At 44.9% G+C, this 21,288-nt stretch overlaps 1 protein-coding gene across 7 annotated transcripts; it reads left to right on the top strand.

Moving 5' to 3' along the window:
• The first annotated feature begins 4,685 nt into the window (after positions 1-4,685).
• CCRL2 (C-C motif chemokine receptor like 2) lies at positions 4,686-18,860 on the top strand. Of its 7 annotated transcripts, XM_070360563.1 has the most exons (3): positions 17,252-17,327; positions 17,430-17,483; positions 17,753-18,860. In XM_070360563.1, the coding sequence occupies exon 3, from the start codon at positions 17,765-17,767 to the stop codon at positions 18,809-18,811; it is 1,047 nt and encodes a 348-aa protein (XP_070216664.1). In that variant the 5' UTR covers positions 17,252-17,327; positions 17,430-17,483; positions 17,753-17,764; the 3' UTR covers positions 18,812-18,860. The 7 variants fall into 7 exon arrangements, with proteins under 7 accessions (XP_070216663.1, XP_005900957.2, XP_014335324.2 ...); XM_070360562.1 differs by lacking the exons at positions 17,252-17,327; positions 17,430-17,483 and adding an exon at positions 4,686-5,015; XM_005900895.3 differs by lacking the exons at positions 17,252-17,327; positions 17,430-17,483 and adding an exon at positions 16,944-17,195.
• Positions 18,861-21,288: the final 2,428 nt, after the last annotated feature.

Genomic DNA, 21,288 nt, shown 5'->3' with positions numbered 1-21,288 from the left:
AGAAGGGAATGGAAAGAAATGGGACTGGCGGCTGGAGAGTAGACGACAAATGAGGACAGACTTGCTAAGGAGTCTGGGCCTGTTGAAGCCAGGGAATAAATGCATACTTGGGCCCTGAATGGCCCAGGCAAGTGGTGGATGTGCTGGAGGAAGACAAGAAGTGGGGCAGGGACTCTGGGCGGAGGTTTTGGCAGTGCACCTTCTGGGACACAATGGAGGGCTTTCCTAAGGTAAAGAGCTCTGTGTGGAAAAAAACATATTTGAAAGCTACATTTTTAGTTGTTTGTTTTATTGGAGGATAATTGCTTTACAGTATTGTGTTGGCCCTCTGCCAAGGACTGCAATTTAGGGAGTGGGGAAGGTCGAGGGTTGGGCCCAGCCCAAAGGGATGGGGAGCACTGACTCCAGGATGTGGGATTCTGTTTTTAGGACAGGCTGAGTTAGAACTCCTGGAGGTGGCAGTGTCAAGAGAAGCTGGATGTGCTGGCCCTCAATTAGCAAAGCAAATGGGTGGAGATCCACATTGGAGGGGGGTCACAGGAAGTGAACACTGTGGGAATGGAAAAGTGGCTCAAGACAGGACCCAGAGGAATAGAGGCAGCAAAGGAGTCCCAGAGGAGAAGGGGAAGGTGTACTAGGCAGGGCAAAGACAATTACAGAGGAGAGAGCTCTGGGCGGAACAGGAAATGTCAGTGGTGTTTAATACTGCCAAGCAAGATAAGAGCAGAAAAACACATCTCCTGATCCTGTGACACAATCAGAAAGGCACAATAATTTAGAAGCTCCTGCCGTGTCTCTTCCTGGGCCAACTCATGTAGCAAAGGGGCACAGAATTGTATTTCCTCCTTCCCACAGAAATGCATGATTTTTGTCCCCAAGTTCTGGGCTCTCTCAAGGACAGGACCAGCCTTTGCGGTCTGAAGGTCCTGTATACTGGGGAAGGGAAGTGCCCTTTCCAATGACCCTTTCCAGAGGGTGTAGCTGACTCCTTTGGAACAGGAAGGGATGGGACCGTGGACTCTGATGCAGAGATAAAAGCCTGCTCAAGGCCCCTGGGCCTGGAAGGGATTGGCTTCAGAGCCTCTGAGGAGCCTCAAGGACCAGCCTGGGGGAGCATTGGGCAGGAGGGAGCACTGCGTGCAGTTTCTAACATGGGGGCTCGCATGGGTGCTGGCCCTCAGAGGGGCCCAGAGCAATCACCCAGGCTGAGGACCAAGGCAAATCCCATCCTGCACAGTTAAAATCTGTCAGGATTTAATTCTCAAGGAATTATTTTTAAAGTGAGATGCTACTTAATTATCTTTAACTTTTGTTCATAAGAAAAATATTTTTATCTAGTTAAGATATGGTTAGTATACAATCACAGTGACTGTCCAGCATAACCAACCCTACAAAAGCTGGAGCAGGGAAGGCGAGGAGGAGAAGGACATGCTGGGGGTGGGGCGGGGGGATGAGCCACTTCCTCTTCCACTCTGCTCTCCATACCCTGTGGACAATGGTGAGAACCAGGGAGACGGTCAGATGGAGTGAGTGCGCAGCATGGCCTCCCTCTGCACATGACTACTCCTTCCGTCCACCATACACGTGGGTTTCACAGTCTTACAACATGATGGTGTTGAAAATTCCAGTTTCCATTTCCTGTCAACCAGGGTAAACGACATTTGCAGAAAAGCAGAACCCTCAGCCTGTGCCGTACTCTGCCCAGATGCCCACTTCAGTCCTAGGGATAGGGCTGCTGCCCCCATCACTGGAAACCACCCTCAGCCACTGGGACCTGCCTGTCTGCAGGGCGACTGAGGCCAGTGACTGCTGAGGCGGGACTGAAAAGGCTGGGCCCCTGCTCTCCCCGTGGCACGGTGCTCAAGGACCACCCCAGAGCGCCACAGAGATCAGCCGAGCCCTCACACTGTGTGGAGGTGTGTGCTGCACCCACGTCGTGGTGGCTTCTCCCTCTGCCCAGTCCTGCCTCACTCACTCCCTTACACGTGAGTGTCCCAGAAGCTACCCTAACAGGACCGCTGCCGCTGAGAGCTCTGGATTGCCAGGAACGCGATCTAAGATAGCCTGATTTGGGGTACAACTTTCTCTTCCACTGAAACTCAGTCACAGATACCAGTAAGTAATAAGATGTCTCCATCTTGAATTCTGTTATCTTCCCTTCCCTTGCTCCATCTCTGGGATCCAAGTAGATGGTCCCTCAGGAACCTGAAAAAGAAGACACTAGGAGGAAAAGGGAGGAGAGGGGAAGAGGCCTCCGCACACTTCACCTGGCTAACTCGCATTCAGACTGGGCTTAGAGACTCCCACACTGGAAAACCTGGCCCGGTGCCCCTGCTGACAGCTCCTACAGCTCCTGTGTGCTCCCCTCACACAGCACGTGAACCCCTGAATTACAGCCGGGTGTGCACCTGACCATCTCCCCCCAGAAAGTTACTGCCATGAGGGCAGAGAAGGGGTCTACTTTGCTTGCCATTTTCTCCAGGGACCTGGCAAAGCTCCCCGCACTTGGGAGACATGTCCTGTAGGGTCCTGGCAGGAAATAAATGGCACATACAAGTAGGGCAACGAGGCAAGTTTGGTAAGAAGACTCTTTACAAGATTTAGACAGGGCATGAGGAAACCACAGCGTACAGTGCAGTACCTGGTGGCAGTGAGAGCAGGCTGCCATTCCCACTGCTAGGAACAAGGGGCAGGACACAGGCGTGGGTAGAGGCTGACAAGAGCCACTCACAGGTCAAGCGACACATCAGTCCCACCAGCAAGACGACCCCTGAGAACCACCAGGAAGGAGCCAGGGAGCTAAATCCCCTGACCTCACTCTCTAATCTCCTGCCTAAAACTCCCCATTGGCCAAATGCAGCTGATACTCAGAGGACAGAGGAGACTGCTATTATAAGATAAGGCTCCCTGGACATAAACCAAGGTGGAGGTGAGTAGAGAGTGGGTACAGCAGAGCAAAAGGAAGATATATAATCAGTAGACAATAAATACCTGGGAGAGGAATAAATGAATAGCATTTTTCAACAAATATGTGTTGAAACACTACTCAGTGGATATTTGTCATTCTGATCACTGTCTCAGGTAGACAAATCAAAGGCCACACACATAAAAAGGACACTAAGCATAACTCCAACCTGGGGGCAGACAATAAAGCCTTAGGCTATGTGAGATGAGGCTCTGAGAGGTCCTGACATAAAGCTAGTGCTTGGGAAAAGGTGAACCAGAAGAAATTCTCTCAAAGGTAGATAACAATAAGGAAGCTTACTTGTTTTCACCTAGGCTCTAATTGATTGGTGAAAAATCTGTAAGAATCCAAAACCCCAATGCTTCATGAAAATCTAAGGTTTAATTTTAGAATACCCTCAAAATGGGAGACCCCCCCAAACAGGCCAGGAAACCCTGTCTCAGGCCATCCATATTCTCAGTGCTCTTGGCTGGAACAAAGGCAAAACTCCTCCAGAAGGCAGTGCTCCCACTTCAGGTCACGAAAATATTCTCCAATAAATATGAACTCACACTGAGACTACAAAATGTACAAGGAAATGGACCTCTGTGAGCGACAGCTGGCAGGCCTAATCCTAATAGGATCAGAACTCTGAATTTCAGGGTTGATTAAATCATGATTTGATTACAAGCATTTTTATGAGGAATCAAAATCCTAAAACATAGACAAAATATTATTACCAGAACCCACACAGTGTTATAAACGTATATGCTACTCTTGTGGAATTTTTCTTATTGCCCTAACTCAGCACACTATCTCAGATACAAAAAATCCTAGAAACCGCTCTGAAATACGAGGGCATTTACTCAGTAGACGTTTTCCCTTTCTTTTCCCAGGGATACACACTCACAAGTGGATGCCTTCTGAGTCCACTTGTCTGCTAATTGAAGAGTACTGAAATAATTCTCAGGACTTAGCAATTTTCCTTCTTTCTTCAGTACCGTATCTGTGGTAGGATTAGGTTTATGTACAGCTCAAATTCAGGCTTCCCAGGTGGCTCAGTGGTAAAGAATTCATGTGCAGATGCAGGAGCCACAGGAGACATGGGTTCGATCCCTGGGTCAGGAAGATCCCCTGGAGGAGGAAATGGCAACCCACTCCAGTATTCTCCCTGGGATAATCTTATGGACAGAGGAGGCTGGCAGGCTACAGTCCATGGGATCACAAAGAATCAGACATGACTGAGTACACATGCACAGCTCAGATGCACCACTTTCAAAGTCGTGGTACAAGATCATACCCTATTTCTTGTTCATTTGCTACTGGCCATGTTTTAGAATTTTTGTTGAAACTATCTTTTAGTCACTTTACAAGGGCCTGGAGCTGGAAGAGTTCATGACCCTATTTCACTCTGCCATCTTTACTAGAAAGCCCCACAGAAACGATTTTGTGATTCTATAGAGGTTTCAAAAGCTTAAGCACTGCTTCAGCTTGGGTGGCCCTAGATGTATGTAGTGGTATTTGTGTGCTGGCTTTGGAGCTTGGTTGGTGGGATTGTTGTTTATAGTTGGGAAGCAGGGAGATATTAGACACCTGTTTATGGGGCATTAGCTGTCCTGAGTCGGCAGAGCAACCAATTACATTTCACCACAAGATGTTGCTGGTGGCCCCGGGAAATCAGCCTCACTGGAATACTGGGGACAGACGCTAGGCCAGAGGGGACTTGGTAGGGAGTGAACAACATGAAGCAGCTGGACAACTAATGAAAGCTGTCTGGGAAGAGGGAGAGTAAGTAGTTCGAGCAATGTGTGAGGTTAAGGGCAGGATTACAGTCTTTATCTGAGAGACCTGAGCATTTAAAAATTCTGGAGAGACCAACAGAGAAAGAGAGGTTGGAGCTAAAGCAAAACATGGAATACTCTAACGGAGGTTAGACAGAATGAGAGCCAGAGTGCAGAAGGAGACATCAGCCTTCAATAAAAGAGGAGCAGCTGAGTCCGCGGAAAGAGGGAAGAAAGGAGAATCTGAAGCTGGGGACCAGGGAGCTGAGGCAGTTCAAGAAAGGTAGAAGGTCAGGTCATTTCCTGAACATAAATGTAGGTGACAGGGATGGGCATTTGAAGAGGTGGAAGAGTTTTAAATTGCTCAAAGTAGCCAACCGAAAATAGGAGAAAGTGGCAATTTGGGACATTCATGACCCATAAGAGTTAGAAGGAAAACGAGAAAAACCCTTGGAAGCCAGCTGAGACTAGAGACCATAAATTAGTCATAAATTCTGTCTTCATGGCTAAGTGGTTTTAACCAGCTATTCTCAGAAACACATTCTCAAAGAAAGAATGGCAGGGAGAAGTAGAGTGATGGGATCAAAGGCTGGGAATCAAGGGCACCCAAGGTACTGACCAGAGAATGACTACATTATAGACTATGGGATCTTAGCAAGACTAGGAGGGATGTGGCTGTAGGAAGGGCTGAGACGCAGAGGCTAGAGGGCTTGATGAAGGAGAACAACAGTACAGAAGGAGCAAATGCAGTGAGAAAGATCTAAGGAGTAGATGCTGTGATCAGAAGAGTGAGCAATTTTACTGTGAAAGTTCAGTGCAGAATCAATTTAACAAACCCCACATCTGACTGTTAGCGTGGATGATAGTGGAGTGAAACTGAAGGCCAGTGGAGTTAATGAGTTGAAAGCCCTGGGCCCTGAGTGGAAGGCAACATGGGCAATTAAGCCACCAGGATGATGGAGAAAACTAGGTGAAGAGAAGCTCCTTATCCACATACCGTTGTCTTAATAAGAGGCAATCAGGCAGACAGTGGTAATCAGCAATGATGAGCAGAGGGCAGGGTGGGGGCTGGAGACCACAGCAGTCTGTTATATATCTACCTACTGAAATCTGCAGGAGTAATGGTCAGCAAGAGGCACTGGAGCCAGGAACATCACCTTCTGACCCTCAAGGATTAGGCATGTGTAAAAGGGAAAGAGCATCCTCAAGGAACATGCCAAGGAATGTTCTGGGATTCAGTTGAGGATGCCAGGAGGATTGTCTGCAGTGGAATTCAGATTTCAGAGGGCACAGAGGAGAGCAATGGAGAAAAGAGAGAGTTAGGAAGGGAGGTGAGGGCAGAGGAGACAGGAAGAAGAATGGCAATCAGAAACTGAGCTGGCGCACTGACTGAAGATGGCATGGATGGGGGCATAATGACATCAAGTGGCCTTATGTGTCTCAAAAAGATTGACCCCAGCAGAGCACAGGTAGGTGAAATGAAGTCGCTCAGTCATGTCCAACTCTTTGCAACTCCATGGACTGTAGCCTAACAGGGTCCTCCATCCATGGGGTTTTCCAGGCAAGAGTACTGGAGTGGGTTACCATTTCCTTCTCTAGAGGATCTTCCCGACCCAGGGATCAATCCCAGGTCTCCTGCATTGTAGGCAGGCACTTTACCATCTGAGCCACCAGGGAAGTCAGGTAGACAGTGGCTAAAAAGATGAAGGAGGGATTAAGATGCTGGTAAAGAATCTGCCTACAATGCAGGAGACCCAGATTTGATCCCTGCGTTGGCAAGATCCCTGAAGAAGGAAATGGCTACCCACTGCAGTATTCTGAAGAATTCCATCAGAAGAGTCTGGTGGGCTACAGTCCATGGGGTTGCAAAGAGTCAGACATGACTGAGCTACTAACACTTAAGATGCTGCAGAACATATCATTCTTCAGTAAGCAAAGGACTCAAGACTCTCTAAAGACTGATGTCTCCCTTCCAAGGCTGTGTTTACCCAAATTCTTTCAAGATACAGACACTAATAAGTGACTCAGCATAAAATAAATGTATTAGATGAAACCTCTGAGAGAGATTGCGAAGGGTGGCGGGCAAAGCTGGGAAAGTTACCAGATCACAATGCAAGTCTGACCCAAAACAAAGGACAGAAGGAAGAAGTGGGGTGAGGGAGAAGCACCAGTCCATCATCCAGGAATGGGCCCATCCCAGTGGCCCTAGGGCCACTGGGCTGGGAGCAGCCCTTGGCAGGCAAGGCCTTGGCATGGATGCAAGGATGTACTTTTGGAGTGAGGGAGCTGGGCTCCTCAGTCAATTATCCTCGTTCCCACACAGCACTGTATAATCATAAGGGATTTGATTTAGGTCATACCTGAATGGTCTAGTGGTTTTCCCTACTTTCTTCAATTTAAGTCTGAATTTGGCAATAAGGAGTTCATTGTCTGAGCCACAGCTCCTGGTCTTGTTTTTGCTGACTGTGTAGAGCTTCTCCATCTTTGGCTGCGAAGAATATAGTCAATCTGATTTCAGTGTTGGCCAGCTGGTGATGTCCATGTATAGAGTCTTCTCTTGTGTTGTTGGAAGAGGGTGTTTGCTATGACCAGTGCGTTTTCTTGGCAAAACTCTATTAGTCTTTGCCCTGCTTCATTCCGTATTCCAAGGCCAAATTTGCCTGTTACTACAGGTGTTTCTTGACTTCCTACTTTTGCATTCCAGTCCCCTATAATGAAAAGGACATCTTTTTTGGGTGTTAGTTCTAAAAGGTTTTGTAGGTCTTCATAGAACCGTTCAACTTCAGCTTCTTCAGCATTACTGGTTGAAGCATAGACTTGGATTACTGTGATATTGAATGGTTTGCCTTGGAAACGAACAGAGATCATTCTGTTGTTTTTGAGATTGCATCCAAGTACTGCATTTCGGACTCTTTTGTTGACCATGATGGCTACTCCATTTCTTCTGAGGATTCCTGCCCACAGTAGTAGATATAATGGTCAGCTCAGTTAAATTCACCCATTCCAGTCCATTTTAGTTCGCTGATTCCTAGAATGTCGACATTCACTCTTGCCATCTCTTGTTTGACCACTTCCAATTTCCCTTGATTCATTGACCTGACATTCCAGGTTCCTATGCAATATTGCTCTTTACAGCATCGGACCTTGCTTCTATCACCAGTCACATCCACAACTGGGTATTGTTTTTGCCTTGGCTCCATCCCTTCATTCTTTCTGGAGTTATTTCTCCACTGATCTCCAGTAACATATTGGGCACCTACTGACCTGGGGAGTTCCTCTTTCAGTATCCTATCATTTTGCCTTTTCATACTGTTCATGGGGTTCTCAAGGCAAGAATACTGAAGTGGTTTGCCATTCCCTTCTCCAGTGGACCACATTCTGTCAGATCTCTCCACCATGACCCGCCCATCTTGGGTTGCCCCACAGGCATGGCTTAGTTTCATTGAGTTAGACAAGGCTGTGGTCCTAGTGTGATTAGATTGACTAGTTTTCTGTGAGTATGGTTTCAGTGTATCTGCCCTCTGATGCCCTCTTGCAACACCTACCGTCTTACATGGGTTTCTCTTACCTTGGGCGTGGGGTATCTCTTCACGGCTGCTCCAGCAAAGCGCAGCCAATGCTCCTTACCTTGGATGAGGGGCATCTCCTCACCGCCACCCTTCCTGACCTTCAAAGTGGGATAGCTCCTCTAGGCCCTCCTGTGCCCGTGCAGCCACGGTGTGGGTTGGTGCTCCCGGCCACCGCCCCTGGCCTCGGGCATGGGGTAGCTTCTCCCGCCCGCCACCCCTGGCCTGGGGCTTAAGGGCATGGGGTATCTCCTCCCGGCCGCCACCCCTGACCTCAGACACTGGGTATCTCCTCTCGGCCGCCCCCCCTCCCCCCCGCAACCTCGGACGTGGGGTAGCTCCTCTCGGCCAGTCCTGCACCATCGCAGTCTGGCACTCTCGGCCGCTGCCCCTGACCTCGGACGTGGGGTAACTCCTCTTGGCCGCCGCCCTTCAGGCATGGGGTCCTCCGGGCTTCTGCCCCTGACCTCAGACGTGGGGTACCTTGCCGGTGCCAGCCGGCAAAGTCGATCAGGTCCCGAGAACGTGCACGGCGGGGCTAAGAAAGAAACTAAAGCAAGAGACTACAAAGATGGGGTCGATAGGTTCAGACACGTCACCACGAAGGGACGCAGTCTGACACCAACTTTATTCAGCATCTCATATTTATACAGAAGAGCGTGAGAAAGACAAGACAGTTGACATTTCTTGGTTGGCCTATACATCTTACAAACAGTCACAAGAAATCTTGAGAGCATGGGAATGGCACCCTGTTATTATTTCTTACACCAGATAACATTTCTCTGTGCGTGAGAAGTTTGCACAGAACTCCAGGTGCCTGCAGTAAATAAGCGCCTAATCTCTGGGGTGGCGGGACAGAGAGCTATGTTTGCAAGCAAACCCTCAAGGACTGAGGCAGCTCCCAGAGCTGTGTCCTTCGGACAAAGGACCCCGTTCTCACGGGCAGCTCCCCGCAGTACCTCCTCTAGGCCGCGCTTAGCGCGCCCGTCGCAGCCGCCTGCACTTTAATTGAAGAAAATAGGGAAAACCACTAGACCATTCAGGTATGACTTAAATCAAATCCCTTATGATTATACAGTGGAAGTGAGAAATAGATTTAAGGGACTAGATCTGATAGATAGAGTGCCTGATGAGCTATGGAATGAGGTTCGTGACATTGTACAGGAGACAGGGATCAAGACCATCCCCATGGAAAAGAAATGCAAAAAAGCAAAATGGCTGTCTGGGGAGGCCTTACAAATAGCTGTGAAAAGAAGAGAAGCAAAAGGCAAAGGAGAAAAGGAAAGATATAAGCATCTGAATACAGAGTTCCAAAGAATAGTAAGAAGAGATAAGAAAGCCTTCTTCAGCGATCGATGCAAAGAAATAGAGGAAAATAACAGAATGGGAAAGATTAGAGATCTCTTCAAGAAAATCAGAGATACCAAAGGAACATTTCATGCAAAGATGGGCTTGATAAAGGACAGAAATGATATGGACCTAACAGAAGCAGAAGATATTAAGAAGAGATGGCAAGAATACACAGAAGAACTGTACAAAAAAGATCTTCACAACCCAGATAATCACGATGGTGTGATCACTGACCTAAAGCCAGACATCCTAGAATGTGAAGTCAAGTGGGCCTTAGAAAGCATCACTACGAACAAAGCTAGTGGAGGTGATGGAATTCCAGTTGAGCTATTCCAAATCCTCAAAGATGATGCTGTGAAAGTGCTGTACTCAATATGCCAGCAAATTTGGAAAACGCAACAGTGGCCACAGGACTGGAAAAGGTCCGTTTTCATTCCAATCCCAAAGAAAGGCAATGCCAAAGAATGCTCAAACTACCATACCATTGCACTCATCTCACACGCTAGTAAAGTAATGCTCAAAATTCTTCAAGCCAAGCTTCAGCAATATGTGAACCGTGAACTTCCTGACGTTCAAGCTGGTTTTAGAAAAGGCAGAGGAACCAGAAATCAAATTGCCAATATCCGCTGGATCATGGAAAAAGCAAGAAAGTTCCAGAAAAACATCTATTTCTGCTTTATTGACTATGCCAAAGCCTTTGACTATGTGGATCACAATAAACTGTGGGAAATTCTGAAAGAGATGGGAATGCCAGACCACCTGATCTGCCTCTTGAGAAATTTGCATGCAGGTCAGGAAGCAACAGTTAGAACTGGACACGGAACAACAGACTGGTTCCAAATAGGAAAAGGAGTTCGTCAAGGCTGTATATTGTCACCCTGTTTATTTAACTTATATGCAGAGTACATCATGAGAAATGCTGGACTGGAAGAAACACAAGCTGGAATCAAGATTGCCGGGAGAAATACCAATAACCTCAGATATGCAGATGACACCACCCTTACAGCACAAAGTGAAGAGGAACTCAAAAGCCTCTTGATGAAGGTAAAAATGGAGAGTGAAAAAGTTGGCTTAAAGCTCAACATTCAGAAAACGAAGATCATGGCATCTGGTCCCATCACTTCATGGGAAATAGACGGGGAAACAGTGGAAACAGTGGCTGACTTTATTTTTCTGGGCTCCAAAATCACCGCAGATGGTGACTACAGCCATGAAATTAAAAGATGCTTACTCCTTGGAAGGAAAGTTATGACCAACCTAGATAGCATTTCAAAAGCAGAGACATTACTTTGCCAATAAAGGTTCATCTAGTCAAGGCTATGGTCATGTATGGATGTGAGAGTTGGACTGTAAAGAAGGCTGAGCGCCAAAGAATTGATGCTTTTGAACTGTGGTGTTGGAGAAGACTCTTGAGAGTCCCTTGGACCGCAAGGAGATCCAACCAGTCCATTCTGAAGGAGATCAGCCCTGGGATTTCTTTGGAAGGAATGATGCTAAAGCTGAAACTCCAGTACTTTGGCCACCTCATGCGAAGAGTTGACTCACTGGAAAAGACTCTGATGCTGGGAGGGATTGGGGGCAAGAGGAGAAGGGGACGACAGAGGATGAGATGGCTGGATGGCATCACTGACTCGATGGACGTGAGTCTGAGTGAACTCCAGGAGTTGGTGATGGACAGGGAGGCCTGGCGTGCTGCGATTCATGGGGTCACGAAGAGTCGGACACAACTGAGCGACTGATCTGATCTGATCCACACAGCACAGCAATATTTGCATGTCTGAGGTAACATTTCTCGAAACATGTCCTGCAGAGCGGTTAGTCCATACGTAACTGCAAGAGAATTAACAAGGGGGCTCCATGATTTAACAACTTTGGGAAACGCCACATACTTTCTCCAGGATCCAAATGCTTATCAGCACTTGAAGAGCTCTGACAAGCACTGTAGTAAAGACTTGTTTTATATTTTTAGTCCACCTATCTTCTAAACATCTGTGAGCAAAGTCACCCTCCCCCATTTTTTACGTTTTTTAGCACAATGCAGAATAAACCAAACAAACGTTGAAAAAGCTTTGTTAAGGATATAATTAACTATTTTTCTTCCAGTAAGTACATATAAAATCTGTATTTCAGAGTTCGTCATCAGGTAGCCCAGGTAGTACGAGGACTAAGCACTAAAGTGATGCTGTAAGCTTGGCCAGGATGTAGGAGAAAATGTGGGGGCAGGATGAGACATTCTCAGAATCCCTTAAATTACAACATGAAGGTATATTCCCCTTCAATCTACTGCTCAGCACCAAACAACGAACCCAGAGGAAAACTGATGGTTTTCTAAAAATAGGTTTTACACACTTTCCATCAAGAAGTAGTTCTATTTAAAAATTATAATAGCTGCTATTTGGGAGTATCATTATCAAAGATTTTTTTTCCTACACGTATCAAATTTTCTGGAATATTTGCTAATAAAAATTAGATAATCTGACAGCACTGATATTTGATGAAGCCATTTTAAGAAATAGATAAATTATTGTAATTCTAAATTTTTGAATAACCTTTTCTCAGTATCATTAGATCCCTGAAATGCCACCGCACTAGGATGCATTAAGCATCCTAGCACTCTCCCATCCCTTCACTCAACTAATTTAATGTTCTATCAATCAATCAGCATCCAGTTAAGAGACAGGAATCATACCAGCAATTTGAACAAAGAAAATTCACTACCAAGAATTGTTAAGCAGTCAAAGGGGACTGAAAACCCAAGGGAGGAGGAAGCAGATATAGGGAGCGGCCTCCAGGCTGAGGCAGAGCGCCCGAGAAGGAACACACCTGCAAGATGCCTTCCCTCGCAAATCTGAGATTCAGACCTTGTCAGAGAGGGTGACTGCAACCCTCTAGATGGTCAGGAAATTTGCCAAGGTGCTGCCCTTTGGGGCTGGTGAGTCGGAAACTGCCTGTAACGGTACCAGCGAGACACACAAGAGGGTGGGCATCAGTCTCCACACAGCACTGTCAGGTCATCCCAAGGAGCGAAAACAAACAACAAAATCCTGGAACCAGAATGAGAAGCCCCTGCCTCTTCCTGTGATTCTCAGCACCTTCTGTACTAGCTGGCAAAGGACAAATGTTTACAGAGTTCAGCTTGAGGATCACGAAGCAAAGGAAGGAAGGTGGGTTAGGGGCTAAAAGGCAATGAATTACTAACAGATGCACTGCACCCTCAGCTTTTTTTTTTTTAATGGAAAACCAATGTAACATGAAGAATACTTCTGCATCTCCTGTAAAGTTATTGCTAAGTGTGTTTTCCAGTGTGTTTCTGTGTGCCTTTGCTCAGTGTGTTTTCTGATCTCCTTGATACAAGAACTCAGTAACAAGAAGAAAATGAGATGAGTATAAATTATTGGACCTAATCATTTGCTGTTTCATCTCATCAGAGATTATCTTGTCAGCAAGGCTTTCTCTGACTATTCTACATAAAATGTGACCCCCCAAACCACCCTTGCCCCTCCTAGTCTCCTTCCCTGCTTTACTTTTTGCCACAGAACTTCTCTCCTACCACCTTCAACTTACATACTTATTTTGTTTTTGTCTGCAACGTAAGCTCCATGAAGGTCAGGATGTTTGTCTACTAAACAGAGCTGGGCACATGCTATGCATTTTATAAACATTCGTTGAACAAATGAATGATCTACATGTTATGGGGGGAGTAAGAGTTATAACATGATAGCCTCCTATACTGAAACTGGGACTGAACCTGAATAAACACTTTTCTAAAAACATACAGATGGCCAACAGACACAGGAAAAGATGTTCAACATCATTAGTCATCAGATAAATGCAAATCAAAACCACAATGGTATTATCACCTCATATCTGTTAAAATGGCTATTATCAAAAAGGCCACAAATAACTAATATTGGTGAGGATGTAGAGAAAAGGGAACCCTCGTACACTGTTGATAGGAATGTAAATTGATGCAGCCACTATGGAAAACAGTATAGAGGTTCTTCAAAAAACTAAAATAAAACTTCCAGATGACCCAGCAATTACACTCCTGGGTATACATCTGAAAAAAATGAAACCACTAATTTCAAAGATATAAGAACCCCAACTTTCACAGCATTATTTACATTAGCCATGATATGGAAGAAACCTAAGTGCCCATAAACAGATGAATGGATAAGGAAGGTGTGGTGCATACATGTACAATGGAATATTAGTCATAAAAATGAATGAAATTTTGCCATTCACAACAACATGGATGGACACAGTATTATGCTTAGTTAAATAAATCATAGAAAAACAAACACTGTATGTTATCACTTATATGTGGAATCTAAATTAAAAAAGCAAACTCACGAATATAACAAAACAGAAAGAGCCTCACAGATGCAGAGAACAAACTAGTGGTTACCTGTGGAGAGAGGGAAGATTCGGGGAAAGGCCAAGAGAGGGGTAAAGGGTGAAAAGATACAAACTATTATGTATAAAATAAATAAGCAATATTGATATATTGCACAACACAAGGAAATATAGCCATTATTTTGCAATAATTTTGCTGTTATTTAGTCACTAAGTCATGTCCAACTCTCTGCAACCCCAAGGACTGAAGCACACCAGGATTACCTGTCCTTCACTATCTCTGAGAGTTTGCTCAAACCCATGTTTATTGAGTTGGTAACGCTATCAAACCATCTCATCCTCTGTCATCCCCCTCTACTCCTACCCTCAATCTTTCCCGGCATCAAGGTCTTTTCCAATGAGTCGGCTCTTCACATCAGGCAGCTGAAGTATTGGAGGTTCAGCTTCAGCTGAACCTTCAGTCCTTCTAAAGAATAACTTCAAATGGAGTATAATGTATAATATCCTGAATCACTATGTTATACACCTGAAACTAATATAACACTGTAAATCAACTATACTTCAATTGTCTAAAAAACTGGGGTTTAATTATATGTATCACAGAATCATGTGAAATTTGAAGTTTCCTAGAGAAAAGCATTGTTCGGTAAGGATCATCCTAACTTCCTGATATTCAAATGGACTTCACTTTCGGAATTATTTTATTTTGGCTTGATTCCCAGAATTCTGCTTATTTACACCCAGACCTTGGATTTCTTTTTTTTTTTTTTTTAATTGAGCATGCAGCTCACAAACCTTAGAATGTAGTGAAGTTTCACCAATAATGATGACCCTATTACAGTTCCAGATACTAAAATGGTAAATAAAACCTTCCTCCTGCTTCAACTTTAGACTTGTAAACAACTCCTTCCTACTAATTTTCAAGAATCCCATGGTCTTCGAGATCAAATATACAGTATAGTGATTATAGACAACCAAATTGTATTATAAACATTAAATTTGCTAAGAAAACAGAATTGTTTTCACCACATAAAAAATTGGTAATTTTGTTAGCTAACACTACCATGGCAATCATATTGCAATATAAATGTATCAATATGGCACACCTTAAACTTCTAGAATGCTTTTTGTCGATTATATCTCAATTTAAACAAAAAAGAACTCCAAGGTCTGGGTGTAAATAAGCAGAATTCTGGGAATCAAGCCAAAATAAAATAATTCCGAAAGTGAAGTCCATTTGAATATCAGGAAGTTAGGGTGATCTGGAATTTACCGAACGATGCTTTTCTCTAGGAAACTTCAAATTTCACATGATTCTGTGATACAGATGAGGCACCTGCTTGCTGCTATTTTCCTCCACTTAACCACACAATGTGCAGTGTGTATGTTCATGGGGTTTTTTAAGTTTCAAAGTTTGACTTGACCCTCACTCCTCTCTGGGAGACTGACCAGTGAGCATCAGGCAATAAAGCACCATGAGGCACCATCACTTAGTCAAAGCTGTGGGGGGACTGATGTGTCTCCAAATAGCCCAGCTGCAGGGGGCAGAACCCCCAGGGCACAGTGACCCTCACTGACTCACAGAAGTCATACTGGGGGATGATGGAGGAAGACTTGCTGGGAAATATTCACAGCCCAGGTTCCCAGCAGCACCAATCTCTCCCAACCCCTTCCAACCCCTTCATACAGAGGAACATCACGAGTTTCCCTCTGGGTTAAATTTAATGCTTGTCACATATCTGTCCAGGCCTTTATTGTTTATTTTTCCTTTCCCTTAATAGTTCCCTCAGTTATATTTCTGACAGATCTACATTCTGCACTATCACTTCAAAAACATCTTTGGCATTAACAGAAGTGTTTCAACCAGTGAAATGAACAGGAAGCCAACATGTAAGACTGGTCCCCAAATTAGGTCCATCACAGGTACAAACAGTCGATCCAGGAGTTCATACAGATTTTCCAGTTATTTCAAGTTATTTTTTTCAGTTCATTTTTCTTCCCAACCACCCCCATCTCCCTTCAAATGTGGACTCTCAGCTTCCTTTCTCTCTGGCCTTAAACGTCACCCACCCCAGCCTCAGTCTAGGGTTGAACTTGTTCCCCTCACATTCTCTGCACAGCATTTTGATAGAGCCTGTGTCCTCACCATGGAATCTTCCTGCACTAGACCCTTCTTACAGGAGCAGGGTCAGCTCCTAACATCCTTCCTAATTCCTTGGTTCCATCACATCGATTTCCCCCAGGCTCACTGGTACTGAGGTCTCATCTCTGAACCCACTCTCTTCTCAAATGACATTATTCTGTGGCTTCCACTGGCACCAAATCCTCCCTTGGGGCCCCATTCTTCAGTCAAATATCTGACACACAAAAAATGTCTCTCAGAAAGAATAAAGAAAGTCGCTTGTCGTGTCCGACTCTTTGCAACCCCATGGACTATACAGTCCACAGAATTCTGCAGGCCAGATTACTGGAGTGGGTAGCCATTCCCTTCTCCAGGGTATCTTCCCAACCCAGGGATAGAAGCCAGGTCTCCCACATTGCAGATGGATTCTTTGCCAGCTGAGCTGAGGAAAGCCCTGTTACTGTTCCTCTCAGCTACTGCTACTTTCAAAAGTAACAGTACGAGTCCAAGCAGGGTTGCTCACTACAAGTTCTTGAAGACTGACCCATATGCTAATACTGATGAAATGCTCCAGGGGAGCATCAGCCCCTGGTCCGGATGCACAGTCACCGCCAGTCACTGCATGTGACACTTCTCTGCTGCTACCCACTACCTGCTCAGAATTGCACGTCAGAGCACTTTCCATCCCTCCCTCAGTATCACTGAGAAGCAGCAATAACTTAGTTCCTTATCTGGGGCAGCCAGCAGGATGGCCACAGGGAAATCAAAGGCGGGGTGCGGGGTGGGGGTGGGGAGAGCAGCAGCAGGAGCAAACAACTTCCCGGTTTCTCTTTGCAGCTTGAGAAACTATCTAGGGGTTAGTGGGAGCTTTCAAGTTGCTTTATTTCGCTTAGTCCCCGAGACCTGTGACTGGTGGGACACAGCCACCAGGGGGATAAACAGTGGTTTCTCTTGCCCCAAAGGGTCAGGGGCCGGCTATTCAGAAGGAAGTTAAGTCTTTGATCTGGCCAGACGGCTCCCACAGCAACTCGTAGGTCAGGAGGCTGTTCCCTCCCCTCCCAGGAACTCAGTCAGTGGTAAGTCATCGACGTATTTAACCAGTTGTGTCCACTTGATACTTAGGGTGGTTTCACTTTTGCAAACATTTATTTATATCCTTCGAGAGAACTCAGACTTCTCTGCCTATCACAGGAAGCTGTTTACAGAGGGTGAGCAAACTTTTTAAACACATAGGAACTGTGACGGACACCAATTTTGTGAAACTAAACCCTGGTACTTAGTTCTCTTTAATTGTGTTTTTTCTTATATAGCTTCAAGTAGGCAAGTCTTGTTTCTACCAGGAGAATGAAGTTGTATGAAGAAGGGTAACGTTTACTTTTGTCTCCCTGTGGTAGCTGGTATACTACTAAACACCTAAGTGCTTAATGAAGGGATGAATTATAGCAGCTGTGCTCAGGATGCAGGGGCATGTTAAAGAAATGTTTATTTTAAATCTTCTAAGTTGAGACCTGCTCTGGCTAAAATAAACACCAGAAAAGGACGCGCGTGGCTGCAGGGGCTCTAGTCCTGTGTGCTGTTTCATCCAGGACCACATAGCTGTAGGAAGGGAAAATAACCTTTCATTTCTCCCCAGGGCAGCCTGAAGATGGCTAATTACACGTCAGCACCAGAGGATGACTATGATGTCTTCATAGAGGATGATCTGAGTGATGACGAAATAGAACCATGCACCCCATACGACCCCAAGATTCTCTCAGCCCAGCTGGTGCCTTACCTCTACACCACGGTGTTCATGGTTGGCCTCCTGGACAATATCTTGGTTGTGTTTATCCTGGTAAAATATAAAGGACTCAGGCAAGCAGAAAATATGTCTTTCCTCAATTTGGCACTTTCGAACTTGGGTTTCTTGCTCACTCTGCCATTCTGGGCTTACGCAGCCTCTCATGGGGAGGGCTTTGATGACCCTCTGTGTAAAATTCTCCTGTTGCTCTACTCCATAGGCCTGTACAGTGAGGCATTTTTCAATGTCCTTCTGACTGTGCAAAGGTACAAGGAGTTTTTCCATGTGAGAAGGCGTTTCTCGGCCTGCAGGACTGTGGCCGGCAGCATCTTCATAAGTGTTCTAGTGTGGGTCACAGCCACTCTGGTCACTTTGCCTGAACTTGTTTCTTACAAACCTCAGATGCAAAGCCAGAAATACAAGTGCTTCTTTACCGGACTTCACTTCTTACCAGCCGATGAGACATTCTGGAAGCATTTTCTGACCTTAAAGATGAACATTTTGGGATTTCTTTTGCCACTGTTTGCTTTTGTATATTGCTACGTGCGAATGAGGAACACACTCCAGTTCAGGGAGAGGAACTATGGCCTTTTCAAGCTTGTTTTCACCATAATGGCAGTTTTCCTTCTGATGTGGGGACCCTACAATATTGTACTTTTCCTGTCTGCTTTCAATGAACACTTCTCCCTGCATGGCTGTGGGAGTAGTTACAACCTGAACAAAAGCGTTCAGATCACGAGAATCATCGCCGCCACCCACTGCTGCGTCAACCCTCTCCTCTACGTGTTTCTTGACAAGGCATTTAGGAAACACCTCTGCCACCTTTTCTACCTGTGTAGTGACACTGCACCTCAGCCCACTGAGGAACCTGCCCAAGACGCCTCAGGGGAAGAATATCACCTTTCTAGCTAAATGGAAACTAGCTCCTGTCAAAGGCAGGATAAATAAACATCGATTTTTCACTCATCATCTTGTTCTGTCCAGTCGTTTTTTACACATCTGTATATAAAATAGGACACAGGGAGAAAAGGGGGCGGCGAACAAACATCCACCAAGCATTGAATCTGTCTCAGGCAACGTGCTAGGCTCTTGACAAACGCGAGCTCCTCCACATCTCACTGCTTGCTCATGATATGGGTGGAATTATTCTCCTTTCTCTGGGGAGGAAACAGGCTCAGAAATTTGTCTATGATCACACAGCTAGAGAGTGGCAAAGCTGGGACACAAACCCAGTGCCATTCACTCCAGAATCTATGCTGTGGCCAGCACACCAAACTTTCAAAATTCAGGCGAGAAAATACATACAGAAAATATGCACTTTTAAAACCAACTGAACCACATTCTGAAAGAGAAGCAACCTACTCCCACAGAAGCAATTTATCAGGCACCTTTCCTTTCATGTAACTGAAAGAGCTGGCTAGCTGGAGGCTCTGGATAAAAAGAGGAAAACAGACTTTCTCTGTGGAAAGTACTCTGGGTCTTCTTGGCTACTTGCCACACCCCCAATGAGCCCAGACAACCCCAACCGCTGAGCCTCCCAAGGTTTCTAATACTTCCTCCTATTTAACAATAGTAAATGTAAGATTGTGTCTAGAAACCTTTAATACAAGGCATGCTTTGTTCTTTTCAGTGTAACATACACCTTAGGCCTCACCACATGCAACTACAAAATGCCACAATACACGTTTGCCGGGTGCTATCTAGTGCCAGTTTTCTGTTACATATCCCAAGTAGAGGTGACAGCTTATATTTGGGATGACTACGGACAACAACCTCTCACCTCCAGTACAGAGGAGGGAGGAGGAAGAGGTGGCACCTGGGAGAAATCTCATAGTAAGCACAAGCTATACCAATCCCTGGATCTTCCATATCCACACAGGGTAGTATGGATGAATCATGTCCTACAAAATATTCATACATTGCAATCCAAGCCCCATTGTGACGGTATTTGGAGATGGGGACTTTGTGGGGTAACTTGGTTTAGATGAGGTGGAGCCCTCAGGAAGGGATTAATGCCTTTTAAGAAAAGACACTAGAGAACGTCTTCTTTCTGCACCATGGGAGGACACAGCAAGAAAGTGGCCATTGGCAAGCCAGGGAGAGAGCCAGCACCAGAATTCCACTGGCACCTCAATCTTGGACCTCCCAACCTTCAGTACTGTGAGAAATAAGTTTCTGTTGTTTAAGCCACCAAGTCTGTGGTATTTGTTGTGACAGCCTGAGCTAAGACAGGACTCATCCTCAATGACATTAAACAGCAAATAAAAACACCATGACAAGTTAAGAGCAAGACCTCAGAAGAAAGTACCCCAGCAGATATAAAAAGAGGAGAAGGAGAAGGCATTTGGGAATGCTCTTCACATGCTGATATGAGTAGGTCTGGACTCTCCATTCACCTCTACCACATATGGAACAGAAATCTCAGACAAAATGACATTGATTTTGGATGTTCATACACACAGTGCTGAATTCACACAACAAATCCTTTCAGAATTTTCAGAATGAAAACATGGGCGTATATAAATTCTGACAGTGACTCAGAGTGAAATCATTATTGAAAATCAAAAGTTTGTGAAGGATGATCCAGTTACAACAGCTCACACACATATGTAGTATATTTGGAACATTGATAATCCAGCAAGATCTTCTTCCCCTAGCAGAGGACAGTTGTTCTAAAGATAAAAATGATTCAGGTTTGCACCATTTACAATAGCCAAGACATGATAGCAGCCCAAGTGCCCATCAAGTGCAGATCACACACACCCAAAATGAAATATTATTCAGCCATAAAAAGGAAGGAATTTTAACATTTGCAGAAATGTGGATGGACCTACAGAATATTGTGCTGCATGAAATAAGTCAGACAGAGAAAGACAAATACTGCATGGCATCACTTATGTGGAATCTAGAAAATAACACAAATGAGTGTATATGAAAAACAGAAACAGTCACGGACATAGAAAATAAACTTGTGGTTACCAAAGGGGAGAGGGAAGTGCAGGGGACAAATTAGGGATATGGGATCAACAAACACAAACCACTACGTATAAAATAGATAAGTATCAAAGGTGTATTACATAGTATAGGGAACTATAGCCATTAACTTATAATAACTTATAAAGGAGTATCATTTGCAAAAATACAGAATCACTATGCTATATACTTGAAACTACTAAAATACTGTGAATCAACTATCTTTCAATTAAAAAAAAAACATGCTTTTGCACTTTTCTACAAACTATTGCATTAGAAACTAAAAATCATTAAAAAGCCAAAGAGAAAATAGTTAGCATAGTTAAGAAAAATTGACAACGTTTCTGTTTTGCCTGTAAATTAAATTATTTTCTAATGCAAAAAGAATTGCCTATCAAGTCAAGATAATTCTGACT

This window comes from Bos mutus, chromosome 22 (assembly GCF_027580195.1).
Source record: "Bos mutus isolate GX-2022 chromosome 22, NWIPB_WYAK_1.1, whole genome shotgun sequence".
In the NCBI taxonomy this organism is placed as follows: Eukaryota; Metazoa; Chordata; class Mammalia; order Artiodactyla; family Bovidae; genus Bos; species Bos mutus.
The sequence above is the reverse complement of the archived record's forward strand: the minus strand, read 5'-3'. Positions and strand labels throughout refer to the sequence as shown.

Excerpts from the sequence above, each read along its gene's own strand:
- CCRL2 (XM_070360561.1), top strand. The coding sequence starts at position 17,464 with ATGAAGTTGTATGAAGAAGG. Across the intron at positions 17,484-17,757 it reads ATGAAGTTGTATGAAGAAGG|CCTGAAGATGGCTAATTACA; the intron begins GTAACGTTTACT and ends TCCCCAGGGCAG.